This window comes from Crinia signifera, chromosome 6, assembly GCF_055691185.1.
Source record: "Crinia signifera chromosome 6, ASM5569118v1, whole genome shotgun sequence".
In the NCBI taxonomy this organism is placed as follows: Eukaryota; Metazoa; Chordata; class Amphibia; order Anura; family Myobatrachidae; genus Crinia; species Crinia signifera.
The window spans coordinates 155131463-155154753 of record NC_139222.1 but is presented as its reverse complement, the minus strand read 5'-3'; the positions used below and the strand labels follow the sequence as shown (position 1 = coordinate 155154753).

At 42.0% G+C, this 23291-nt stretch overlaps 1 protein-coding gene across 1 annotated transcript; it reads left to right on the top strand.

The window, feature by feature from the left end:
* Nucleotides 1-830: 830 nt before the first annotated feature.
* On the top strand, nt 831-21859 carry TOP1 (DNA topoisomerase I). The gene is made up of 21 exons (XM_083147710.1): nt 831-1073; nt 1712-1736; nt 10798-10885; nt 11146-11485; nt 12355-12404; nt 13251-13346; nt 13707-13782; nt 13863-13954; nt 14673-14788; nt 14943-15064; nt 15146-15268; nt 16266-16453; nt 16772-16916; nt 17047-17190; nt 17698-17883; nt 17999-18067; nt 18277-18391; nt 18504-18631; nt 18960-19054; nt 19437-19586; nt 20389-21859. Exons 1-21 carry the CDS (start codon nt 1041-1043, stop codon nt 20489-20491), a joined length of 2484 nt encoding a protein of 827 aa, XP_083003836.1. The 5' UTR covers nt 831-1040; the 3' UTR covers nt 20492-21859.
* The last annotated feature ends 1432 nt before the right edge of the window (nt 21860-23291 follow it).

The following is a 23291-nucleotide window of genomic DNA, read 5'->3' as shown; positions in this document are numbered from 1 at the left end:
AGCGGCGAAATGGGGGCGTGGCCTCGCGGGAGAGCCGCGAGTATAGGCCACGCCCCCTAATTAGGCCACACACCCCCCCGAAAATTTCGGCGCGCAGCAGCAGGGTCCCGCCGGCTTGTCACACAAAGTTGGGAGGTATGCAAGTGGGTCATATGTAAGAGACCCAACTGTGTGGGTTTCAAGTGAAATATTTTTTTGACAAACACTGTTTAACCCTTGCAGGACAACAGTTCTTATTTAAAAAGCTGATATCTGGCATCTATGCCCCGATTAGTGCCCAATTTCTGGCCAAACCCTTGTTGATCAAAATAAATTGCAAGTGGGTCATATGTGTTGGTTTCTCGTGTCAAATTTGTGTTCCAATACTCATTAACCCTTGTAAAGATGAATATCCTGAATAAGAAGCTGGAGCTCGAATAAGAAGTGAACAAGAACCTGGACGAATTGGAAGTTAACTTCAGCCTTGTCTCATATAATAAACTAGAATTCGAAACGCTTTCAGTTCAAAGTATGTCTAATAACTCTATAGGTCAGCTGTCGCCATGTAACAGGACTGAGCTGTGGGTGCTGCAGCACGCAGCTTTACTTTTTACTATTTTTTATTAGGGAGGCGCCATTGCCAGCGCGGGCAATAGTGACGCGGTGACGATGGAACACAGTACAGCAAGGAGCCACAGCTAAATGTGACATCAGCAGCTGCAGCCACCAGCCGGTGCGGCTTACGCCACGCCGGGAGAGCAGCAGCTGAGAGAGGCGGAAGAGGCGCGGCGTGCGAGGCACATGCTCCTCCTAGTCCTTTTAAATCAGCTGCGCCTGCGCAGTGACGCTAAATCGGGACTTAGTTGTTACACAATCCGCTGAGTGGCTCTGCCCACTCTCATTTTGCTGTTGGCTGTGCCCGGCTCCCTTTCCTTGCTTCACACTAGGAGAGTACATACGCCGCTCAGAAGTCCTCCCACCGTATAGCAGCATCTGTGCTCCCTGCCAAGCGCAAGACCCCCACCCTTCCCACCTACTGACCCCACCGGTACCTCGTGAGGATGAGTGGGGATCAAGGCCATAACGACTCACAGGTAAGCCGGGTCACATCGTAACCCCCAGACCTCCTCCCCAGCCACACGGCCTAGAGGCCATGCGCCAGCAGCGGGAGTCCCAGGCTGTCTCTATGAGCCCGCGTGCCCTGTGCCGGGAGGCTTGGAGCCGGCCGGCGTGCAATGCCCCCCACTACCCCCCCCCCCCCCCCCTCTCACAGGCACACAATGGTGTGTGCTACAGCCGGTGCTGTATGCCATTGTGCAGCGCATTGGGCTGAATCGGCACCAATGCTGAATTTCTAGTTGACCCCAAATGTTTCAGCGTAGCCCCCCATTCCCCCCCCCTCCCCGGTAGGGCTGCTCTTAAAGTGGTGTCTGTCTACATGTAGCCGGTCACCCCCCCCCCCCCCCCCCTAATAATGTAACTGGGGCACATACGAGTCCCCCCTTAGACCGGCTACAGTACCAGCTGGAGCAGCGGGTGGTCACCCGGCAATGCCTCCCACCCCAAACCGGCCACCCACACAGCCCCCCCTTCTACCTCCATGTGTGTAGCTGCCCCCCCCCCCTCCCTCCCTACCCGGGTATGTGGGGTACGGGTAGCCCCTCTGGCAGGGTACTAGCCCCGCTTTTGTGAGCTCTCTGCCTGATGTATCTCTCTCCCATTTTTCCCGTAGATTGACGCGAATTTCCGGGCGAATGGTGAGTATTCCGGGTTTCTGCTAATATTGGGGTGTAGCCGGGTGTGTTGAGCTGAATGTGGGGTGTAGTGAGTGTTTCATGGGGTGTGGGCCCCCTGTTTTCCTGCTCCTGCCTCTCCCTCCCCCACCTCTCACTCTCCTTCCTCCTCTAGAAAGGGCAGACATGGCGTCCAGAGACTAAGTCCCGTCTGCTCGCTCACTGGCTCCTTTGTTCACCTACAGCCCTGTGCATCTCCTCCATCGGGCCCCGGCAACCCAAATAAACCTCATATTCTGCTTCAGCCCGAGCCGATCTCCCGGGCCACCGCCTCCCCGGCTGCACCTGAGCCCGTTTCCCCACCGCTTTTCCCGTCTGAAAGTCGGCTTTCAGTCGGTGGGGACTTAGTCTCTGCGCCATTTTCTTTTTCTCTCTCGCTGCTGCCTGTGTGTGAGGGAGGCTGTGTGCGTGTGTCTCAGGCCTGGGCTGCGGGGCTGACATGGCTGCTGCTCATCTGCAGCTACAGACACCCCTCAGCCTGCTGCTGCCTGCAGGAACGCCATTTATTCCGATTATTATACACTTTTTCTTCTTTCTTTCTGTCCTGTATGCTGTCACATGCTCTCTACTATAAATGTATGATTGATACATTTCTTAAATGGACATAGATTGGCATCACTGTAACAATAGGTAGTATATAAATGGCCTTTATACTAATGAATGCTTAAATGGGCGACATGTAAAATGGTCCAGTTGGTAATTTTTACTTAGTATGTCACCCACAATACTTTATTTTAATGGCTTACTGTACCAAAGCAATAACCCATTTGCAATTTTTAAGCCAAAAGGGACATTATTATATTGGTTTAACTAGGTATATTCTGCTTCACATGTAGGTTAAAATAGTATTAATGTGGTTACTTTTATAAGAACTTTTTCACAAACTTTGACAGCTAAAGCAATTGGCTGAAAACTGCAGTTTGCTTGGTTGTGGGATCGGGGTGTAAACTATTTTTTTTTTTTTTGAACTTTTCTCCCTCTCCCACCACCAGGACCCCTTGAGATGAAGTATTCCATTGACATTTTTGTATTTTATTGGTGGTTAAATAAAAAGTGGCAGAATCTTTTGTTTGAGAGAGCCCTAAGGCTTTTTGGGAAAAAAATAAACAACATTTCTCTAACAAAAGATATTTGTAGCTTTAGGAGTTATATATCTAGTTGAGGATAAGCAATACAAGTTTAAAGGTTACTTGTCTACAGACTTGAATGTAAACTAGTTACAAAAGTACCCTGAGTGCCAATATGAATGGAGCGGCTAACTAGTGCAAGTTAAGGTGCGTACACATGTACAGATTTTCTGTCTGATCTATCTGGTGGGAACAAAAACCTGGAAGTGTATGGGAGCATCAATCAAAAAATTGTTCCCAGACAGTGATCAGTCAGACAAATTGTTTAATCGTTCTGATATAACAAATTTATCAATGCATATATTTTTTTTCTGTTTTCCTGCATTTGGGTGGAAACTTTTGATTGTCATATGCTCCCATACTTTTCCAGGTTTTTGTTCCCACCAGATAGATCAGACAGAAGATCTGTACGTGTGTACACACCTTTACTAGTTTTTCCTGCACTGCAGATTACTGTTTAATGCATTAAGACTTTTGTAAATGTCTTTTCTGCAAAACATACATTATGTATTGCAGCAATACATAATGTTTGTACCCCTATTTATAATGCACATCCACTGGGAGGTGTGAAATACTACCATGGCAAGTAGTTCTTACTGCAAAATCCACAGATCAATTTATCAATACGTTTATTTTTTATCTAGTTAAAACTTATAACTTATGATAAATGGTGCCCAACTGATCAGTGCAAACTGTCACATTTCAAACAAATGACAGTCAAGTGCTTGAAAAAGGATAATAGCTGATGGGCTTCATGGGGCAGATATATTAGGCCTGGTGAAGTGGAAGATATTGCACCTGCCCCCATTTATTATACTAAAGTTTGGGGAAAAAAAATGTTTTCCCCTTGTGTATATGTCAATGGAAAGGTCACACAACCATATTAAATAGTAGAATCTCTGAGAAATCTACCTAGCCATACATCCTACATACTGCACCTGTGTAAACTGGTGCCATAGAACTGTAAGTACACTTTAACTCAAACTCATCCTTGGGTGATGATACAGTTTTACAACATGTCGTGAAAATCGTAACTTTCTCTGGCCTTTTGGCAGAAAAATGATTTGCCTGCTTAACAATTGCTGTATGAGAATGTTGAATTCGAGTATAGCTTGCCAGACTAAAAAGGAATGAATATGTAATGTAACAAGAATTGACAAAGGAACCCCTCAAACAGCACTGACAGTTAACCCACATCTGTGAGATGTGGAAAGTATCCAATGAGACCTAAAGGCAACGGTAAAAAATAGCACCACACTGGGAGTATAATACTCACTATAAAAATGGTGAGCATTGTAAGTATGGGGTTTTCATAAATAGTAGGTTGTATTGAAAGGTTCAGAACTTTAATTGAGACTTGTGAATAAAGTCTTGTTTGTTTCACTTGAGATACTTGTATCTTAAATATTTATTGAAACCAGCTTATGTGCAGTATCCTTTTATTAGGGCTCAGTTTGTAGGGAAATAATTGCCTCCTTTTTGGGGGGGGGGCGGCACATGTACGCTGAGCTAATCCGGTTTAAGTGGGTCGGTAATTAAAACATACTTCCTTCCGGACTGTCCTGCACATCCATAACTAAGAAGGTTTCAGGAAGATGGGTTTGCTTAGTCTCTAGGAACGAGGGTGACTTGTACATATAGTATCTATCTCTCCACAAATAAGGAAAGTTTACTTGCCCGGGTGCCCTCCAGGGTGCAGATGCAATCCAGTTACATGTAGGGAAGGTGGGCAGCACTCGCAGGGCTAATTCAAAAAACCTCTCAGACCACCAAGGGCAGAGCTGGGCAATTGCGGCCCTCCAGATGTTGAGGAACTACACATCCCAGCATGCCTTGCATCAGTTTCAGCATGGCCATATAGCAAAACTAATGCAAAGCATCCTGGGATGTGTAGTTCCTCAACATCTGGAGGGCCGCAATTGCCCAGCCCTGACCAAGGGGTTCGATGTTTCAGTCAGTCAGACTTTTTTCAAGAACTTTTTTTGCATACAAAGAAGACTGTGTCAATACACCACATATATAGCACCAAACTGAAGCAATCAACTTACCCCCTTCCTGCGCATGCAGCTGGCTGCCTGGATTTCCCGCTGCCAGGTGATGTCAGACCAGACCCACCGCATCACGCCGGTGAGCGGCGGTCTCAGCTGCAGGTGTGTCACCGCCCACAGGGGGGGCACGTCCAGCTTGTAATATATAATTTACACAAGCTCCCCAAAATATATTTATGCTCACACTGTCCTGGTGCCTTCTAGAGTTTTCAAGCAATGATAACATTTGTGTGAGTGCTTTTATCTACCCAAACTAGCAAGATGGTGTGAGAAAATGTCGACATTCAGTACCATTAAAGACCTTGATCAACTCTGTTGACATTTAGGGCCTTATTCTGGTTCACTCCTTCTGGTAAATTCCTTTTAAGATGGACAAAACCATGTGCACTGCAGAAGGGCAGATGTAAAATGTGCAGATTTAGATTTGGGAGAGTTATTTTGTTTCTGTGCAGGGAAAATACTGACTGCTTTATTTTTACACTGCAATATAGATCTCACTTTGAAGAAAACCCCACCCAAATCTAAAGCGGTGTACACATTATATTGCTCAGTATCTCCCTTTTCATCAGCGACAAGAGATGGTCGCTGATGAACAGGAGACTCTGCAGGGGGAAACAGCTTGCTCCAGCGACCATTCGGAGGCTGAATATGGGAGCGTGCACCTGGCGATTTATTGCTGCAGCACAAACAAATTGCTGGCAATATGATCACTCAGCGACCATTTTGCCAGTGATTATTGCACCATGTGTACACAGCTTGACTCTCTCTCTAGTAACACCTACCCCACCTGCAGCGCACATGGTTTTGTCCATCTAAGAAGGAATTTGCCAGAAGGAGTGAACCAGAATAAGGCCCCTAGTCCATGTCGACATAATGGCTACATACCCTAACAAGGTAGTATGGGTCTTTTGGCAGCGGTTACTAATGCAGTGCTAACATCCAGTTTAGGCACAAATGGATTTTGTATGACAGAAAAGTCAGCCCTTGACAGAAATTGAGATGCTCTCCATGGGACACGTGATTCTTTCTGCGCAATCTCTGTGAACAGGCCTTTTGATCTCTGCACCAATTTTAGCTTGAGAGGCCTGCATATGGATGTATTCTAGCATTACTGTTTGGGCTCTTGTAACAATTATGTGTTTGAAGTAATTTTTTAATTGAGTTTACAACAGTTATGCGGGCTACAAAAGCACTTTCATACAATCTGTGTTTAATAGGGTGTACCCATGGTTCGATTTTCAGACTATTTTTATTTTGTTTATATATATGTAGGTGGAATCAGCATTCAATGCTGTTTCTATGCTGATGCGTGCTCCCGTTTAGTCTATACCGAATAGCAAAATACTGTGTGGGCAAGACTATACAGATCTGTGCAATATAGTCAAAATCAAATGCATTTTGCTTGCCGTGCAATTTGATCCCGATCGAATTGTAATCTAATCAGAAGGCAATATCACCATGTATACACCCATTTAGACAAGAATAGACTGAATGAGCCCATACACGCTCCAATCCCGGCGTGCGTTCTGGGCTTAAATAGCATCCATCGCATTGCATGACTTGTGCATGCGATGTGATGAAAAGCAAGTGCTGCACATACTACTTGTACTGTGCGATGAGCGCGCACCTCAAAGCACACATCGCACCTCCAGGATCGGAGCGTGTATGAGCTCCTTTAGAAATACAACTGTATTTGGGAGCAGTGCTTTTTATCCTATGAAGGAAGAGTGATAGTACTGATTCAATATGTTTAGTGGCTGCTACACAAGTTTTCGGATGCTGCTTTTATTCATTTCTGGATTAAAAATGATTCTCTAATAAATAAAAAATTATTCAGGTTTTTTTTTTTTTTCTTGCTTGGTCCACAGTACTCAATACACATGTAAAGCTAGTTGGAACAAAAATCTGGTAATATATGGGTGCAAGCGACAATTGATTTGCTCCCAAACACTGAAAAACTGTCAAATGGTCAATCAAATCTGTAAAATTAATTTTATTTAACCAATTTGTCTAAATGATCATTGTCAGTCTTCTGGCATTTCGGAGCAAATGGTCAATTGTCTTTTGCTCTCATATATTTACCAGTTTTGTTTCAAGCAGCCAGAAGGGACAATAAATCTTTAGGTTCATAGTCAGCTTAACCTGCTGCTTTTAGTGACCTTGACTGTTCCCATTGTAGTCCTCCCCCTAAATGTAAAGCTGAACTTCTGCAAGTTCCCTTTTTATTTTATTTTTTCCATAGCTGCTTGAATGATAGCAGTATCTTGGGACCCTTTGATCTTGAAACTACAGATCTGACATGTTAGTACATGAATGTTTTTGATTTTACTACCCCCTCAGACTGTAACACCTAATATAGTTAATGCAGGTATACAATTTATTGCATGAAATGTGATACATTGATTTTGCACTTACAGCAGTAAACTGGCAGCATCACAATCACTGCAAGTGATTATAGACATTCTGATCCATTTATAGAATATGAATACTGGTTGTCTTATAGGTGGCAATTTAATTGTGGAGGTATCTTTTTTTTTTTTTTGTGACTCCAATGTAATGGGCATCCACCAGAGTGAATCATTTATTGCTCCGATCAGATTCCCAAAAGCATCAGATTTATCCACGCAGTGTCTACTCAATTGGGGCAGTGTTTAAATGAGGTTTAGACGTGTTTTTTGCTTGTCTCCTCTGGAGGCTGTAAGCAGATGCGTGCGCCTGCTGTATTCTCTAGTGGGTGCCCAATTGTTCCCAAAATGTCTTTAACAAACTATTAATTAGTTTAGTAAACAAGCTTTGTCTATATAGTGCAGATCTGCACTATATAGTCTATTGTAATCGCATCTGAATCTTATGCAGATTGTACTAGTGAACACCGGGTGATTAAAAAAAAAAAAAAAACTCAAATCCTATTCTAATATCTGATAAGCAAAACAAAAAAGAGAATGAAGACCGCACTGATTTGGAATGTACTGTTAATAAAAATAAAATAAAAATTCAGTCAGAAGTAGCGCAGTGTTCCCGCGGTTAGCGTAGTCAGTCAGAAGTACTGATTGTACTGTAATGTGTTAAGTTGCTTTAATTCTTATTAACTAAAATCCAGTTAACACATGTCGTCATTACGGTCTCAGATGTATGATATGGCAGGTGTGAATGTGTTCCTGAAGCACCCCCTCTATCCACGGCAGCCCAAAGCGTGGCGAGCGGACTCGTTGCGCGTCCTCCCGACCTTTTCATACCCCACTATCCACGTCGGCGTAGAATTGATTTTATGTAGTGTGTCGAGCCACCGAGCCCGAAGCGTGGTGAGCGCAGCGGATTAACTTACATGTAATCCGCGTCCCCTCGCGGGGCTTGCTGCGCACGCCACACTATATAGAATCGACTCCACGCGGACGTGGATAGTGGGGGTATGAAAAGGTCAGAAGGACACGTAACGTGTCCGCACGCGGGGCTCGCCACGCTTCCAGCTGCCGTGGATAGTAGTGGGGGTTTCAAATGGAGGCATTTGCCAGTATGTAATTTGGAGCACTGGCAAATGCCTCCTTCATTGTGAATGAGATGCACTTGCGTCCACACCCCCTCTTTGGACAGGAGATGCACGCGCTACAGAACCCCTAACCCTGTCGGCAGAGTTGCTGTACCCTGCCGAAATAGCTACTCAGATGCAGGAGCGTCTCAATACTGGAGCGTCTGAGATGCTCCTGTGTCTCAAATAGTTGGAGCGCCTCTCCGCCGGCGCCACAATGATCCCCTCTGGCGCTGACTAGGCTTGCCAGAGACGCTGGGGACAGAGATGCAGTTCCCAGCAACAGTACGGTAGTTACCTGTGTAGTTTCACGGCGGCAGCCTACGCTGATAACGTAGCTTAGGCTGCTGCCGTGAAACTACACAAGTAAGGTAGCCGTTGGGCTACGCTATTAGCGTAGCTTCAAACGTAGCGTAAGCTGCCACCGTGAAACTACACAAGTACCTAAAAAAAAATGTTTTAGTAAGATTTCATTCCGAATCAGCGATGTCTTCACTTTTTTTTGTTTTGTTTGTCTGTAATTTAAGGGGTGGAGTATCCCCTTTTTTAAGGACAGCAGCAGATTCGCAACTTGTTTAAAATAGATTTGCACTCTGTCATTTTTCTTGTTGTTCCAATATCTGTAAACTGCCTCTGGAACTTGACTATAGGAAAATAATGAATACGTTTTTATTTTTAACTATAAAACTTTTAAATAAGTGATATTTTTCAGAGTAGAACGCAGCCATGAGGGCACACCAAGTATCTGTGTACTTTGGTGCACCCTAATGAGATGTTTTTCTTGTAAGAAGTAGTAATGCCCAATATGGGCATTTCAACATAGGTCATCAAGTCAATTTCTAGCTCTTTCTGTTGTCCTAAAAGAAAAACACAGGCCCCTAGTTTGCAGTTGAGGGCAATTATTAAGCAGAAGTTCCCTTTTAATATACTTGTGTTGGACTTTGCTTGTATGTGACCACTAAATTTTGTGATTTTATTTTGGGTATAACGTTTTTTTTTTCTACCTACAAAATAAGCCTAAATAGGCGCTTTATATTTACAAATAACTTTAAAAAAAAAAAAGTTAGGTCTTACAGGACATCTGTAGAAGTTTGTATGTCATTGAAATGGCCCTAATGTAGAATTGATGACACACACACAACTCTGGCTGGCTATAAAGGTGCCCATACACCAATGCGATGCGCGCTCCCACGGGCATCTCATTGCACAGTACAAAAAGTATGTGCCACACATACTTTTTGTACTACCTTCTGATCGCATCACATGCGTTGCGATCCTGCCCATAACGGGTGCGATCATTGCACCATGTATGTGCACCTTAAGACTAATCTGTATGCAGTGTGATAGAGCTCAGAGGGTCTCAAAACATCATGTATCATGGGTCTTGTGACCACCTATGCTCCACATCCCTCTGCCAATGCCTCAAACACTTAGCATAGTTGATCCTTTCCGTGTAGCAGGTTTGACCATTTGTCTGGCTGCCAGACGGGATATAAATTAGAAGAAATGTAATGCATGTCTAAAAGTGACTTAAGTTACTAAACAAATCTTGGTGAAATTGCTGCATTTGGAAGATTTTAGATCTACAGGTAATGTCAGAAGTAGAATTAACCTCTTAATGGTTAAAATTGTGGCACCCGGGCAAGTAAAAGGCAGAGCAGTGTACAGTGTTTTCAGACTGCATTTATACATGTCTGAAATTAATGTTCATCTTTATCAACCTAAGCACAAACTGGTCTACTCCGATTATGGAATTAAACCTATTTTAACACAGCTGGCTTTAAGTGGTTTGTATCTAATCTTAATGGGAACTAACACTACCTATTATCTTATGTCAGTTGTATTCATTAGGGTTGGGTCATAAATAAGAGACCCGGCACCTTTATTCCGTTAAGGATGAAATGGGACTTGAAGGTCATTTTCAACTGTTATTTGCACTCTACTGTACCATACTTACCATACATGAGATTTACATGATTCATTGGAATTTATATCAGAAACTGTTACATTTGTTTAGCACTTCAAAGAAATTCTCTCAAAACTATGTAAAGTAGCAGCTCCGTTTGCCTGACACGCTATACTATAAACTGGCTGATTGTATACAAAACCTGTGAGGAGTTTGTATATCCCCCTTGTGCTTGTGTTGGTTACTTCCCACAATCCAAAAATATACCGGTGGATAATTTGCTCCTGACAAAAATTAACCATGGTTTGTTTGTGTTTAGAGCAGACGGGGTGGGCACAGTGATTGTTATCTGCTCTCACATTTATGCTTCCGCTATATTTTATTCCGTTTTTTAATATGCCTCTCTTGTGCCTGTCAGATTCCCATAAACACAAGAAAGACAAGGAACATCGTCACAAAGAACACAAGAAGGACAAAGATCGTGAAAAATCCAAGCACAACAACAGGTCCGTTTCTCACTTCAGCATTATTTGCCCTGTAACTTCCATATCAGTGCAAGCTGTCACCCATATGTTGGCATCCTTTGAAGTGTCAATCTTAACATACTTCATTTGGTTGTTAGCTGAATAAGTTTGCCTATCTGTCCCCTGCCACCCCCCCCCCCCCCCCCAATCCCAATCCTGTTTTTTAATATGGGTATTTTTGGCATGAGCAAATGCTGTGTCATTTCATATATGGCAAACAACTAATTGTGTCTGTTTATCAGTGAACACAAAGATCCCTCTGAAAAAAAACACAAAGAGAAAGACAAACACAAGGATGAGAAGCATCGGGAGAAGGATGGGGAGAAACACAAAGATGGGGAAAAGCATCGGGAGAAGGATGGGGAGAAACACAAAGATGGGGAAAAGCATCGGGAGAAGGATGGGGAGAAACCTAGAGAGAAGGATGGGGAGAAGCATCGAGATAAGGATGGAGAAAAGCACAAAGATGGAGAAAAGCATCGGGATAAAGATGGGGAGAAGCGCAAAGACCGTGAAAAACATAAAGATGGAGAAAAACATAAAGAAAAACACAGGGATAAAGAGAAGAGGAAGGAGGAAAAGGTGTGTTACTGAATTATATTATGACCTTCCGTAATGGCACTAGCACAAGCAGAACATGTTGAGAGTGTACTGATATCTGGAGAATGAAGCACACATGCTATTGCAAAGGATATTGTTTAATGTTGCAATGTAAAAGAATAAAATAAAAAAAAAAAGGCATTAAAAAAACTAAACGGAGCACAGTTTACAATTGCCACCACACAGCTGATGTCTGGAAGCAAACAAGTTGTTTACGTAGGAGTTGTTGGGAGTGGGGGTTGTCATTTGTACAGATGAACAATCACAAGTTGGAAGAGCTATGGTTCTAGATGGCAATGGAGTAAGAGTGTTGTAATTGAAGTGTGAGAGAATAGGGCTGTGAGAATGGGAGGAAAAAGTGCCCTGCTCCAAGGAGCTTGCAAAGCAAGAGGGGGAGACAGACAGGTGATATGAGGTACAGACAGGGAGGCCTGAAGGCAGGGATATCCAAGGCATGAGTTGGCAGGTAGAGAGCATCCTCATTACTAGGTTTTGTGGAAGGGTACGCTTTGAACAGGTGGGTCTTCAGTGCATGTTTTTGGTAATGTAATATAGCATTAATGTCAATACCTGCAAAAAGAAAACTCAGTCTAAATTCAAGAATGTCTAATGGTGTTCTTCCTTTTAACGCACCTTCATTCAATGTGAGATGACAGATGCAGAATTTCATGACTACCATCCCAATTAAAAAGATAGTTGCATGTAAGATGGCCGCCACACGGATGACATAACCTATAACATTTCTCCAATATCATGTGTAAGCACTGGGTTAATACTGCCACATTCATTTAATTTTTGTAACCTGGTTTGTTGGAGAGGGAACCTGAGCTTATTTTTTGTGTATTTTGCAGCTAAAATCCTCTGATGGTATCAAGGTGAAGAAGGAAAATGGTTTCTCTAGGTAAGCTTGATTTATTTATATAGCGCACACCTATTCCGCAGCGCTTTACAGACCATATTTAAACATTCACCTTTAGTCCCTGCCCCAGTGTAGCTTACAATCTATTACCTACCACATGTACACACGCGCGTGCACACACATTCATTCTAGTTAATTTTGTTGGTGGCCAATTAATGTTTACATTATATTAAGAACCTTAAGTAGACCTGTAACCTTATGTACTTTAGTGCAGATTTAGATGCAATTTTTTGATGGTTATTGTAACTCTTAGCACTCTGCATGCTTTGTATCTAACACAGTGTCTATGGGCAATTGAGTTGCAGCTCCTTTGGTGGGAGAATAGGGGGAACTGGATGGCAACTGGGCATTTTGCGCTTTTGATCCAACATGGATTTTAGATGCTTCTTTCTCCATAGGCTGCTGCAAGTGTGCTCTGATGGCTTTTTATAAAACCAAGTGGATTGTGGTGGTCATATAGATTTCCCGTAACTCTTTATATGTTCATCTAGCCGTTACTTATTTCTTTCATGCAATGCGGGTGCAATAGTGGTGGACTTGCGTGCAACTCTTAAATCGTAAAAAACGACATGGCTTGTCCCACTCCTACATTTTGCGGTTCCGCTCAAATAATAAATAGGTAGCATAAGGTTAATACATTTTCAATGTTGTGTTTTATTAAACCTACAGATGTAGTCGGTGCACGTGACATTTTAGTAGCGCTGCAATTATTGCTTTTCATATTAAGAGCTAACTTCTGTCTAATCCCTTGTTGCACATAGCTTGTTAGTGGCTAATTTGTTGTATGAAGTACAGTGCTATATTATAGTGAACTGTTCTCTTCCTTAGTCCTCCTCGTGTTAAGGATGAGCCAGAAGATGAAGGCTTCACCATCTCTCCCAAGCAGCATAACAAGATACTAAAGAGAGCCCGAGATGATGAAGAGTATGTGTGGGTTTGGGTTCCATAATGGTTTTAGAAGTAAAATTTTGTTTAGGTGTTTTTGAACCTTGATACATCTGGCCCTCAAGTGGAGAGTGATCTAAAACCAGCCAATCAGCTCCTACCTGTAATTTTTCAAACTCAGCCTGTGGTATGGCAGTTAGGAGCTGATTGGCTGTTTATCACTCTCCGTTATCACGTTTTAAAGCTTGATACACCTGGGCCTGAGAAACTTGCATTTTTTTTTTTATTTTTTTTTTTATATTTCATGACTTTACTAAACTTTATGGGCTATGGTTAAAGTATATTTGTACACTGTGGTTATCTATTTTTCAATTAATGTTGTCTTATTTTTCTCAACAGCAATGACTATAAACCCAAGAAAATTAAAACTGAAGATATTAAAAAAGGCAAGAAACGCAAACAAGTGGAAGAGGAGGTAAAGATACCTGTATCTCAGATAAAGATATCTTGTTACAGGCAAGCCGTTCCTTGGTGTAACATATACATTTCTTCTAGGATGTAAAACCTAAGAAAAATAAAATCAAAGGTGAAGTGGGAGAGGTTAAGAAAAAGAAGGGGAAAAAGGTGGAGGAAGAAAAATGGAAATGGTAAGTGTGTTATGATGATTTCTTTTTGGTAGACATCCACAACTTTGGTTATTAGCTGGTAGTCTCTTCCTGCCCTATTTGTGAACTTTAAATAAATATCAACCAATAAGATGCTATGGGTTTAAAATTATTAATACAGGTTGAGTATCCCGTATCCGTATATCTATTATCCGAATTATTCCAAAAACCGTGGTTTTTGGAATCATTAGATTTTTTTTATTTTTTATTTTACCCTCCCTAACCCTCTTTTTATACTTACCAAGTCCCAGGGCGTCCACAGCAGTCCTCCGGCATCTTCTCCAGGGTCTCCAGAGGTCCCAGGAATGCATTGCGCGAGTGTGTGCGCGCGCGCCGGTGACGTCACCGGTGCGCGCGCACACTCGCGCAATGCATTCCTGGGACCGCTGGAGACCCGTAGAAGATGCCGGAGGCCTGCTGTGGACGCCCGTGGACTGCGTGGACGCCGAGGGACCACCGGACACCATCAGGGGACAGGTAAGTATGGCTAAAACAATTTATTCTAAAAACCGGAATATTCCCCTATCCGGAATGCTCGTGGTCCCGAGCATTTCGGATAGGGGATACTCAACCTGTAGTGCAGAAGTTGCTCACAACCTGTTTTTCTTTATTATTGAAATAATAGAATTATAGACTCTACTGGTCTATAAATCTTAACTGATATTTGTAATTGCTGCTCATTGGCTGCTTTTCATCACAGGTGGGAAGAAGAACGTCATGCCGATGGCATAAAGTGGAAGTTCCTGGAACACAAAGGCCCCGTGTTTGCTCCGCCATATGAGCCCCTCCCAGACAATGTGAAATTTTACTATGATGGTATGACTGGGTGTCTGACTCTAGACAAATTACTTCTATACTCCTCCTGCTCATTGGGGCACTTAATGCAAGCATTTTGGGGGTCACTTGCACTTGATAACCGATGCATAGTCACTTTTGAAGGAAGTTTAAAAGTTCTGTGGTTTGACCATAGGTAAAGTCATCAAGCTCAGTCCAAAAGCAGAGGAGGTAGCCACTTTCTTTGCCAAAATGTTGGATCACGAATATACTACGAAGGACATATTCAGGAAGAACTTCTTTAAAGACTGGAAGAAGGTACCTATAGTTTCTCATCATTCCTCTATGTAAATAGTTTATTTAGGGAACAGCTGTAACCATTGTTCTGCCCTCTTTTAGGAAATGACCACTGATGAACGAAATCTCCTCACCAACCTGAACAAGTGTGACTTTAATGAGCTAAGCGTGTACTTCAAAGCCCAATCTGAGGCCAGAAAGCAAATGACAAAGGAAGAGAAACTGGTAACTTGTCTTCCCTAAAATTATTGTATACACTTTACTGTAAAAAATACTGATTTGCACCCTCTTAGAGCGCACTGATTTTTTGTTTATAGCCACAATGTGTTACGAGCTTGTAGTTGCTACAAACTGTAAAGTAGGCTATATTGCAATATATACAGAATAGGTGGTGGTATTATTGATTAAATTAAAGGGTACTTGTTTCCTAGCACGGCTCCCGTCGTGGGTCATCGCATACCTTAAGTTAAGGTATGCGATGGACGCGACCGACGCAATTTTTGGGCTATTTTTAGCCTTTTTCCAGACAATTAAAAATTGCGTCCATCACATGCCTTAACTTAAGGTATGCGATGCGACCGACGTGATTTAACATTGAATGCATTATATTCAATGTTAAATTCCTATGTAAAATCGGGTCCATTTTATGCCATTATAATGTCATACAATGCGACCGATGCGATGGACCCGATTTTACATAAAGAACAATGTTAGCTGGCCCAATGGACCCGATTTTTGATTGTATACCCACCCTGATGGGTAATTAGTATGTGAAATGCCCCCCCCCCCCCCCCCCCCCCCATTGTTAACGCCACCCCAAGATGCACGCCAACCCAAAGTGTGGCGAGCGCAGCGGTACGCGCCCTCCGACCTTTTCATACCCTCACTGTCCACGTCGGCGTGGAGTTGATTTTATATAGTGTGGTGAGCCACCGAGCCTGAAGCGTGGCGAGCGCAGCCCTGCGAGGGGACGCGTAATACCTGTGAAGTAATGCGCGTCCCCACGTGGGTCTCGCTGTGCTCGCCACGCTTCGGGCTCAGGGACCATTTTACATTGGTTCCAATGTAAAAATCGCGTCCATCGCATGCGATTTGGTTGCATGCGATGGACGTGATTTTTTTAGGACCCGGTGGATACAATTTTTATCGCTGGCGCCGTGCTAGGAAACAAGTACCAATTAAAGTGTATTTACATTAACTTTTTCTCCCAATTGTCCTGTAGAAAATAAAAGCAGAGAATGAGCGATTGGTAGAGGAATATGGTTATTGTATTATGGACAACCACAAAGAACGCATCGCCAATTTCCGGATAGAACCCCCAGGCTTGTTTAGAGGCAGAGGAAATCATCCAAAAATGGGCAAGCTGAAGAGGAGGATTATGCCTGAGAACATTATCATTAACTGCAGCAAGTATGTGGTGATCGGCAGTGGTGAACTATATAGACTGGTACATGGTGCTGGATTTGTCTAAGAAAATGCTTCTAGTTCTCCTGTTTGAATAAGCCTTGAGAGACTGACCATTGTCTAAATTAGTGAGGCTTCAGTAAAGAATTAGATAATTAAAATATACTTGGGTGGCTTACATATTTCCCTTTTGGTCCACTCCCTCCTAGTAGATAACCTTGAACAGATTCCGCTCCTTGGGTTGCCATTTAAATGTACAGCTAGACGGTGGTGATTGTTTGGCCAACCTTCTTTATTTTATTTTTTTCTGTGCCCTTCCCCTAGAGATTCAAAGATTCCCACTGCTCCATCTGGTCACAAGTGGAAGGAGGTCAGACATGATAACAAGGTCACCTGGTTAGTGTCCTGGACTGAAAACATCCAGGGGTCCATAAAATACATAATGCTGAATCCCAGTTCCCGTATTAAGGTAAGATAGCACTTATTACATTTATGTGTTTTTTTGTTTCATCTTATGACTTTTGTTTCCCACGCTCTATATTTTCACTTTAGAAAGGGTATTTAACGCTATTAGTGTGTTTTTTGTTTTTTCTTACTAGGGAGAGAAGGATTGGCAGAAGTATGAGACTGCCCGCAGGCTGAAGCTATGTGTTGAGAAGATCCGTAACACTTACCGGGAAGACTGGAAATCCAAGGAGATGAAGGCCAGGCAGAGATCTGTGGCATTGTACTTTATAGACAAGGTAGGGACAGTGATGGTCTGGTAGCTTATAATGTTGATATAACACGTATTACATTGTTAGACCACTAATGTATGGTGACCTATTTGTGTAATATGAACTCTCGCATGGCAAGTCATTATTTTACAGACTGTTTCATTATGTAAACTTGAACACTAGAAGTGTGTTATTGTATTCTCTTTGCCTAGCATGCTGCACTGTATTCTAGTTGCATAGGATCGGGAACTACTTTTACAGAAATACAAAGCCTCAAGAGTTCCTGCTCAGAATAAATGTACCATCTTTTTCTTTAAGAGTTACAAAGTGGGGACAACGGGATTTCAAGGGTTGTTAGGCAGTTGGCATCATTAACTTGCCAATGCTGGGCACAGAGACTTGCAATATAATGTCCAGTGTACGTTTACACTTTCCATGATTTGTGGTGTGTGGGGTTTTTTTTTTTATAACTTTTGTCGGAAAAATAAAACTTGCCTAGTATCGTAGTGAACAGTTTTTTTGTTTTTTCCCCAGCTTGCACTGAGAGCTGGTAATGAGAAGGAAGAGGGAGAGACTGCAGACACTGTAGGCTGCTGCTCCTTAAGAGTAGAACACATAAAGCTTTACCCAGAGATTGATGGAATGGAATATGTGGTGGAGTTTGATTTCCTTGGTAAAGATTCCATCCGCTACTACAACAAGGTGCCTGTGGAAAAGAGGGTAGGTACATGACAACATGCTCTGGTTGTACTCAGTGCATCTCATTGTAAATGTGGCCCTGTTACTGTCCTTATTGTATCCTGATGTCCTTTCATGCACTTTTTCTTTTTTTAAGGTTTTCAAGAATTTGCAGCTCTTCATGGAAAACAAACAACCTGAAGATGACTTGTTTGATAGGCTCAATGTAAGTTGTGTTGCAATGCAAAAAAAAATTCTACAGTGATTATATGTTGGTTTTTAAATATGTATATCTTTATCGCTATATTTATATCTCTTTAAAAAAAAGCATTGTGGGTGTCAGGTGGGACATGAACATTTGCAAATGCTATTATAGTAATTTTAGAAAGCTAGACTATTTTCAAGAGGGTTTTTTTTTTTTCTCCTCTACCCTAGACAAGCATTCTAAATAAGCACCTTCAAGATCTGATGGACGGCTTGACAGCCAAAGTATTCAGAACCTACAATGCCTCCATCACCTTACAGCAACAGCTGAAGGAGCTCACAAATAGTAAGCCCATTCTTTATATGCGCTGGACATATATTGTAAACCCATCTCTGCCAGTCCTGACATTACTTTTGTGGTTTGGTTGCTTTGACTTCATGAAACACTTCTTTTGCAGGTGATGATAATGTTCCTGCCAAAATTTTATCTTATAATCGTGCCAATAGAGCTGTGGCTATATTGTGTAACCATCAACGTGCTCCTCCTAAAACCTTTGAAAAATCTATGATGAACTTGCAGACCAAGGTAGGATCTCTATGTGGAATCTTTGTTTCTTTTTTATATCAGTTTACATACTTACTGGAAGCCGCCTCATTTGTGTTTTTAGATAGATTGGTACTTATGTATTATCTGGGCTCCCATGATAAATGCACCCCATTTTTTCATACCCCTACTATCCAATTACGCATGGAGTTGATTTTATATAGTGTGGCGAGCGCAGCGAGCCACCGTGCCCGAAGCGTGGCGAGCGCAGCGAGCCCCGCGAGGGGACGTGGTCTAATAAGAAAAACGGGAGCCCAGATATTACATAAGTACCGATAGATTTATTTAATTTTTTTTTTGTTTATTTTAGATCGATGCTAAGAAAGATCAATTGGCAGATGCAAGACGTGAGCTGAAAAGTGCAAAGGCAGATGCCAAGGTCAAGCGCGATGAGAGAACTAAAAAGTATGTTATATACACAGGGTTTCTTTCCTGTGTGTGAAACAAGTTGTGGCCAAATTCCCTGACATGTACACGATTATCCATCTCCTTGCAGTTAGAGAATGCTAGGAAAGCTGCCCAGTCGGCATTAAAGACAAATTCTGGATATTTGGCAGTTTTTCTAATTCTTTTGTATAGTACAAGTAATCAGTAGGGTGCTAGCAGGTTGTCAATCTGACAAAAAATAATCCTAATGGCTATGTCCCATATATTGTGATTTCTGTTGTGTCCCTGCCTCTTTGGTCCTGTTGCCTCTGCATTTTACGCAGTCTTGTTTTTGTTCCACATTATAAAGTGCAATATTTTGCCGGTAGATAAAGAGATGGTAATAATTGTCTTTCTGTAGGCTAGTGGAAAGCAAGAAGAAAGCTCTGCAAAGAGTAGAGGAGCAACTAATGAAATTAGAGGTTCAAGCCACAGACCGAGAAGAGAACAAACAGATTGCACTTGGAACCTCAAAACTAAATTATTTGGACCCCAGAATCTCTGTAGCCTGGTAAGGCTGGTTTTCTTCAGCATCTCCATTCATTTTATGTGTATCTGGAACTTGTAGTTGTTTAATATATTAGCCAAGTAGATCTTTAATTCTATGTATAAGGGAAATGTGAACATCCTGCACCAGTGGGTACTCGGTGTACTCTTATGTATGATCCCACGTTTGTACAATCGAAGTTTGGGGGGGTGCTGCCAAAGACCATAAGGATAGAAAGCTAAAGCAGAAAAGTGAGAGTGTCTCTTTGGCACCTGTGAAGGTCCTAGCATCTATTCACTTTAGACTGTATTTAACCACCTCAGTGGTATGACCAGAAATTTTCCGGGCTCAGCTGCGCTGTTGCAGCAGGCTGTCCCAGAAAATTTCCGTGCATACCACCAATATGAGGGGGTGCACCAGTGGCGCCTGCAGCTGTGCACCACTGGCGCGTCACCTCTGAGTCCTCCAGAGTCACCTCTAACATCTCCGAGCCTGCCACCTGATCACTTTCTGCTGTGGCAGGCCAACTCCGGCGTATGATTGACTGAGCAGAGATGAGAGGGGGGAGCGATGGTGGTGGGTGGCAGTACGTTTTGTGGTGGGTTTTGCTGGTGCGGGACAAACCTGCCCTGGTAGGCTTGTCCTGCCCCTGCAAAACCCACCACTCAAGGGGTTAATAGTAATCAAAAGGTATATTCGATTTTATAACAATATATACAATATCTTCTACTTAGTGCACCAACAAAGACAATCTTTTGCTTTTCTTTAGTGATCTTTTATTCTAAACTGTAACTGATTTGTATTATTCAATGTTTGTTTTTCACAGGTGTAAAAAATTTGGTATTCCTATTGAGAAGATCTACAACAAAACACAGCGTGAGAAGTTTGCATGGGCTATTGATATGGCAGAGGATGACTATGAGTTTTAATGAGTGCAAGAGACAATGTTTTTAATTTGTTTTTAATTATTTTATTTTAAGCCTGGATGTCACCTCAGAAAGATTTTATAAAGAGCTGTGAGCCTTACCTTTTATCAACTTTTATTTTGAGATGGGAAGGGGATATGCAGCAGATTAAGGGGAAACAAATGTGTAGAAAGAGGTTAAAGCCGATGGAAAAATTGTGGGTAATAACATCCCCATGCTGCCTTCAGTATTGTCCCATGGACAAGGAGTTATATACATATGTACAAAGTGGGAAAATCTGAAATTGTGATTGCAAAGGTTTTATGTACTCTTAGATGGGAGGTTTGCACCAGGCATAAAAAAAAATCTGCTTTTCAAAAAAGTCTGTATAATAGAATTAAAAAGAGAAATCCTGTGTGTTTTTACAGTTAAGATTTTTTTGCAATAACGTCTATTTTAATAGAAAATTATAAATTGTACCCTTCCCTTTCATCTGGACATATCCCCTTACCCTGATAACACTGTTCTGTTGATAAGAGGGGTCTGTTGTCTGGCAGCTGAGGGGGTCAGTTTGACTCCTGTTTTCCCAGTAAACGTGAAACTACATTCAAGCCAATCCTTTTCTTTGGTTTGGACAATTACATAAAATGTGACTTCTTCTTTGTCAGATTTCTGAAAGGGGAAATAATCTTAATCTTGCTTTAGAAATGTGATTTTTATTTTATTCTTTTTATTTTTTATTTCTTTGCCCATAGCTATTGTACTATTAATTTGAAGTATTTAATCATTTTATCTTGGTAGCAAACAAAAGAAACAAACATTGAACTTTTATGTCAAGAAATGCTTCTAACACAGAACTTTATTTAATGTGAAGAGTACTTATCTAGGAGTGCAATGGAGACCAAACCTGTAATCCTTTTTATAAAAGCGTTATGAACTGAAACTGCTGCACCATAAGTTAGCAGCAGTCCTGCCTTGTTCCCGGGGTTACTCATGCAGACGCTGTTGCATTTAGGAGCCTGTTTGAAATGAGGGGGAGGGTGGAAAACTTAGATTAACTATTTGAAACCTTTGGTTTCATTTGGAAGATTTACTTGAAACAGATTACACTATGGACTTTCTAATAGCTTAATAATGGCAATTGCAAAACAGTTGGTAAGAAAGCAAATGGAGTCTTGTGCAGGTTTTTTTGTTTTAAAAATCAGAGCCTGTAAAAGATTTATTGTTATTTGTTTTGCTTAGAATGCTTATTTTTTTTAATATAAATGAGTGTTCAGAACAGTCCTTCATTTTTATTTTTTCCTTTTTATTTTCCCTCATCTATTTTTATCATGACTTGCCATTAACTTGAGTGTAGGTTTTTGTTTTTTAAAATAAAGTCCTACAACTTGCTCTGGTCTTTGGTTTTATTTATTTCTCCCTCCTTTTTCCATTGCGAGACTGAAAAATGTGGAAGCTGTGTAGTCCTGCCACTCAGCTGTGGAATTATAAACATTTGATACATTTTCACTCCATTTATAGCACAAACCTATAGAGGACGTACGAAGTTGCCCATCGAACCCAATCAGATTAGAGCATGCACTTAATGTTTGTTAGAAACTGATAGGTTGCTATGGGTAACTTCTCTACCTGTTGAGTATCAGAGTTTGTAACTGCATGTCACTCCTGTTTCTCATTGGAGTGCCCTTTACTCCTCCAGCTGCTGGGCTGCCCCCATCCTCCTACTGTCACTGAATGGATGCACGTTACCTTCATTCAATGCAGTACTAGAGCAGTGAAACAACTCTGTGGGATAGTGCTTGCTAGTGGGACTAAGCCTGTGAAATTTGGGCAGTACAGTGTAACACAGTATTCCTTAAGGCACACAAGAGGTGGGCATGCTATGCAATTCTGGCGATAGTCAAAATAGACTAAAACGTTAGTCTGAATCGCACAGTATATAGTCACATTAGATGGCAATGGCTTTTTAGTCAGTATCAAATAGAAAACTTAGGCTGCAGGCATGTCTATCTGCAGTTGCAAGATATTCTAATAGAGAAGGGTACACACAGTGAGATTTCTATTTCTCTAATTGATTTTGCTTCTAGAAGCAAAATCAAATCCCATGCCTGCAGGGAACGATCAAAACTTTACCTCGAGGCTCAATCTAACCTTGCCTCAGCATACCACAAATTCAAATCCTCGCCTACCCAGCCACATAAACTAGCATTCACCCAAGTAAAAACGTTGTTTGACTCTCCTGTCCAAAGAAGAAACGCGCATGACATTTAATATCCAAAGTAAATTCCATAGATTTGGGTAAATCCGGACGCATTGTTGTCCGACTTCAGAGGAAGATGTGTCTAGAGCTATTGGACAATTGAAACCTAATAAATCCCCCGGTCCGGATGGACTGACCAGCGAGTATAATAAACTTTTAGCCCCCAGGATTGTGCCCTCCTTAACAGCTTGCTTTAACGCCTTGCTCAAGGGAGCCCCCCAACCCCCCTATTTTAATTCTGCATTACTGAAAGTAATACTGAAACCGGGACGTGACCCCACCTTACCATCCTCCTATAGACCAATCTCCCTACTTAATACTGATTTATGTACTAAATTGCTGGCGGACAGGTTGAAGTATTTACTACCCTCTATCATAAGTAAAGACCAAACTGGTTTCATATGGGGCAGACACTCTGTCCTTAACGTGCGAAAGCTGCTTTTGGTGTTGCAGTGGTTACAGGCCTCGGGGAATAAAGACCCTCATGCTATCTTGTCATTAGATGCCGAAAAGGCTTTTGACATGATCTCCTGGGATCACCTCTTTATAACCTTACAGAAATTC

What these genes read in the sequence shown, in the direction of transcription:
- TOP1 (XM_083147710.1), top strand. Translation starts at nt 1,041, where the DNA reads ATGAGTGGGGATCAAGGCCATAACGACTCACAG. An exon ending in TCTTTAAAGACTGGAAGAAG is followed by an intron (nt 15,065 to 15,145) that starts GTACCTATAGTT and finishes GCCCTCTTTTAG; the next exon opens with GAAATGACCACTGATGAACG. An exon ending in ACTTGTTTGATAGGCTCAAT is followed by an intron (nt 18,068 to 18,276) that starts GTAAGTTGTGTT and finishes CCTCTACCCTAG; the next exon opens with ACAAGCATTCTAAATAAGCA.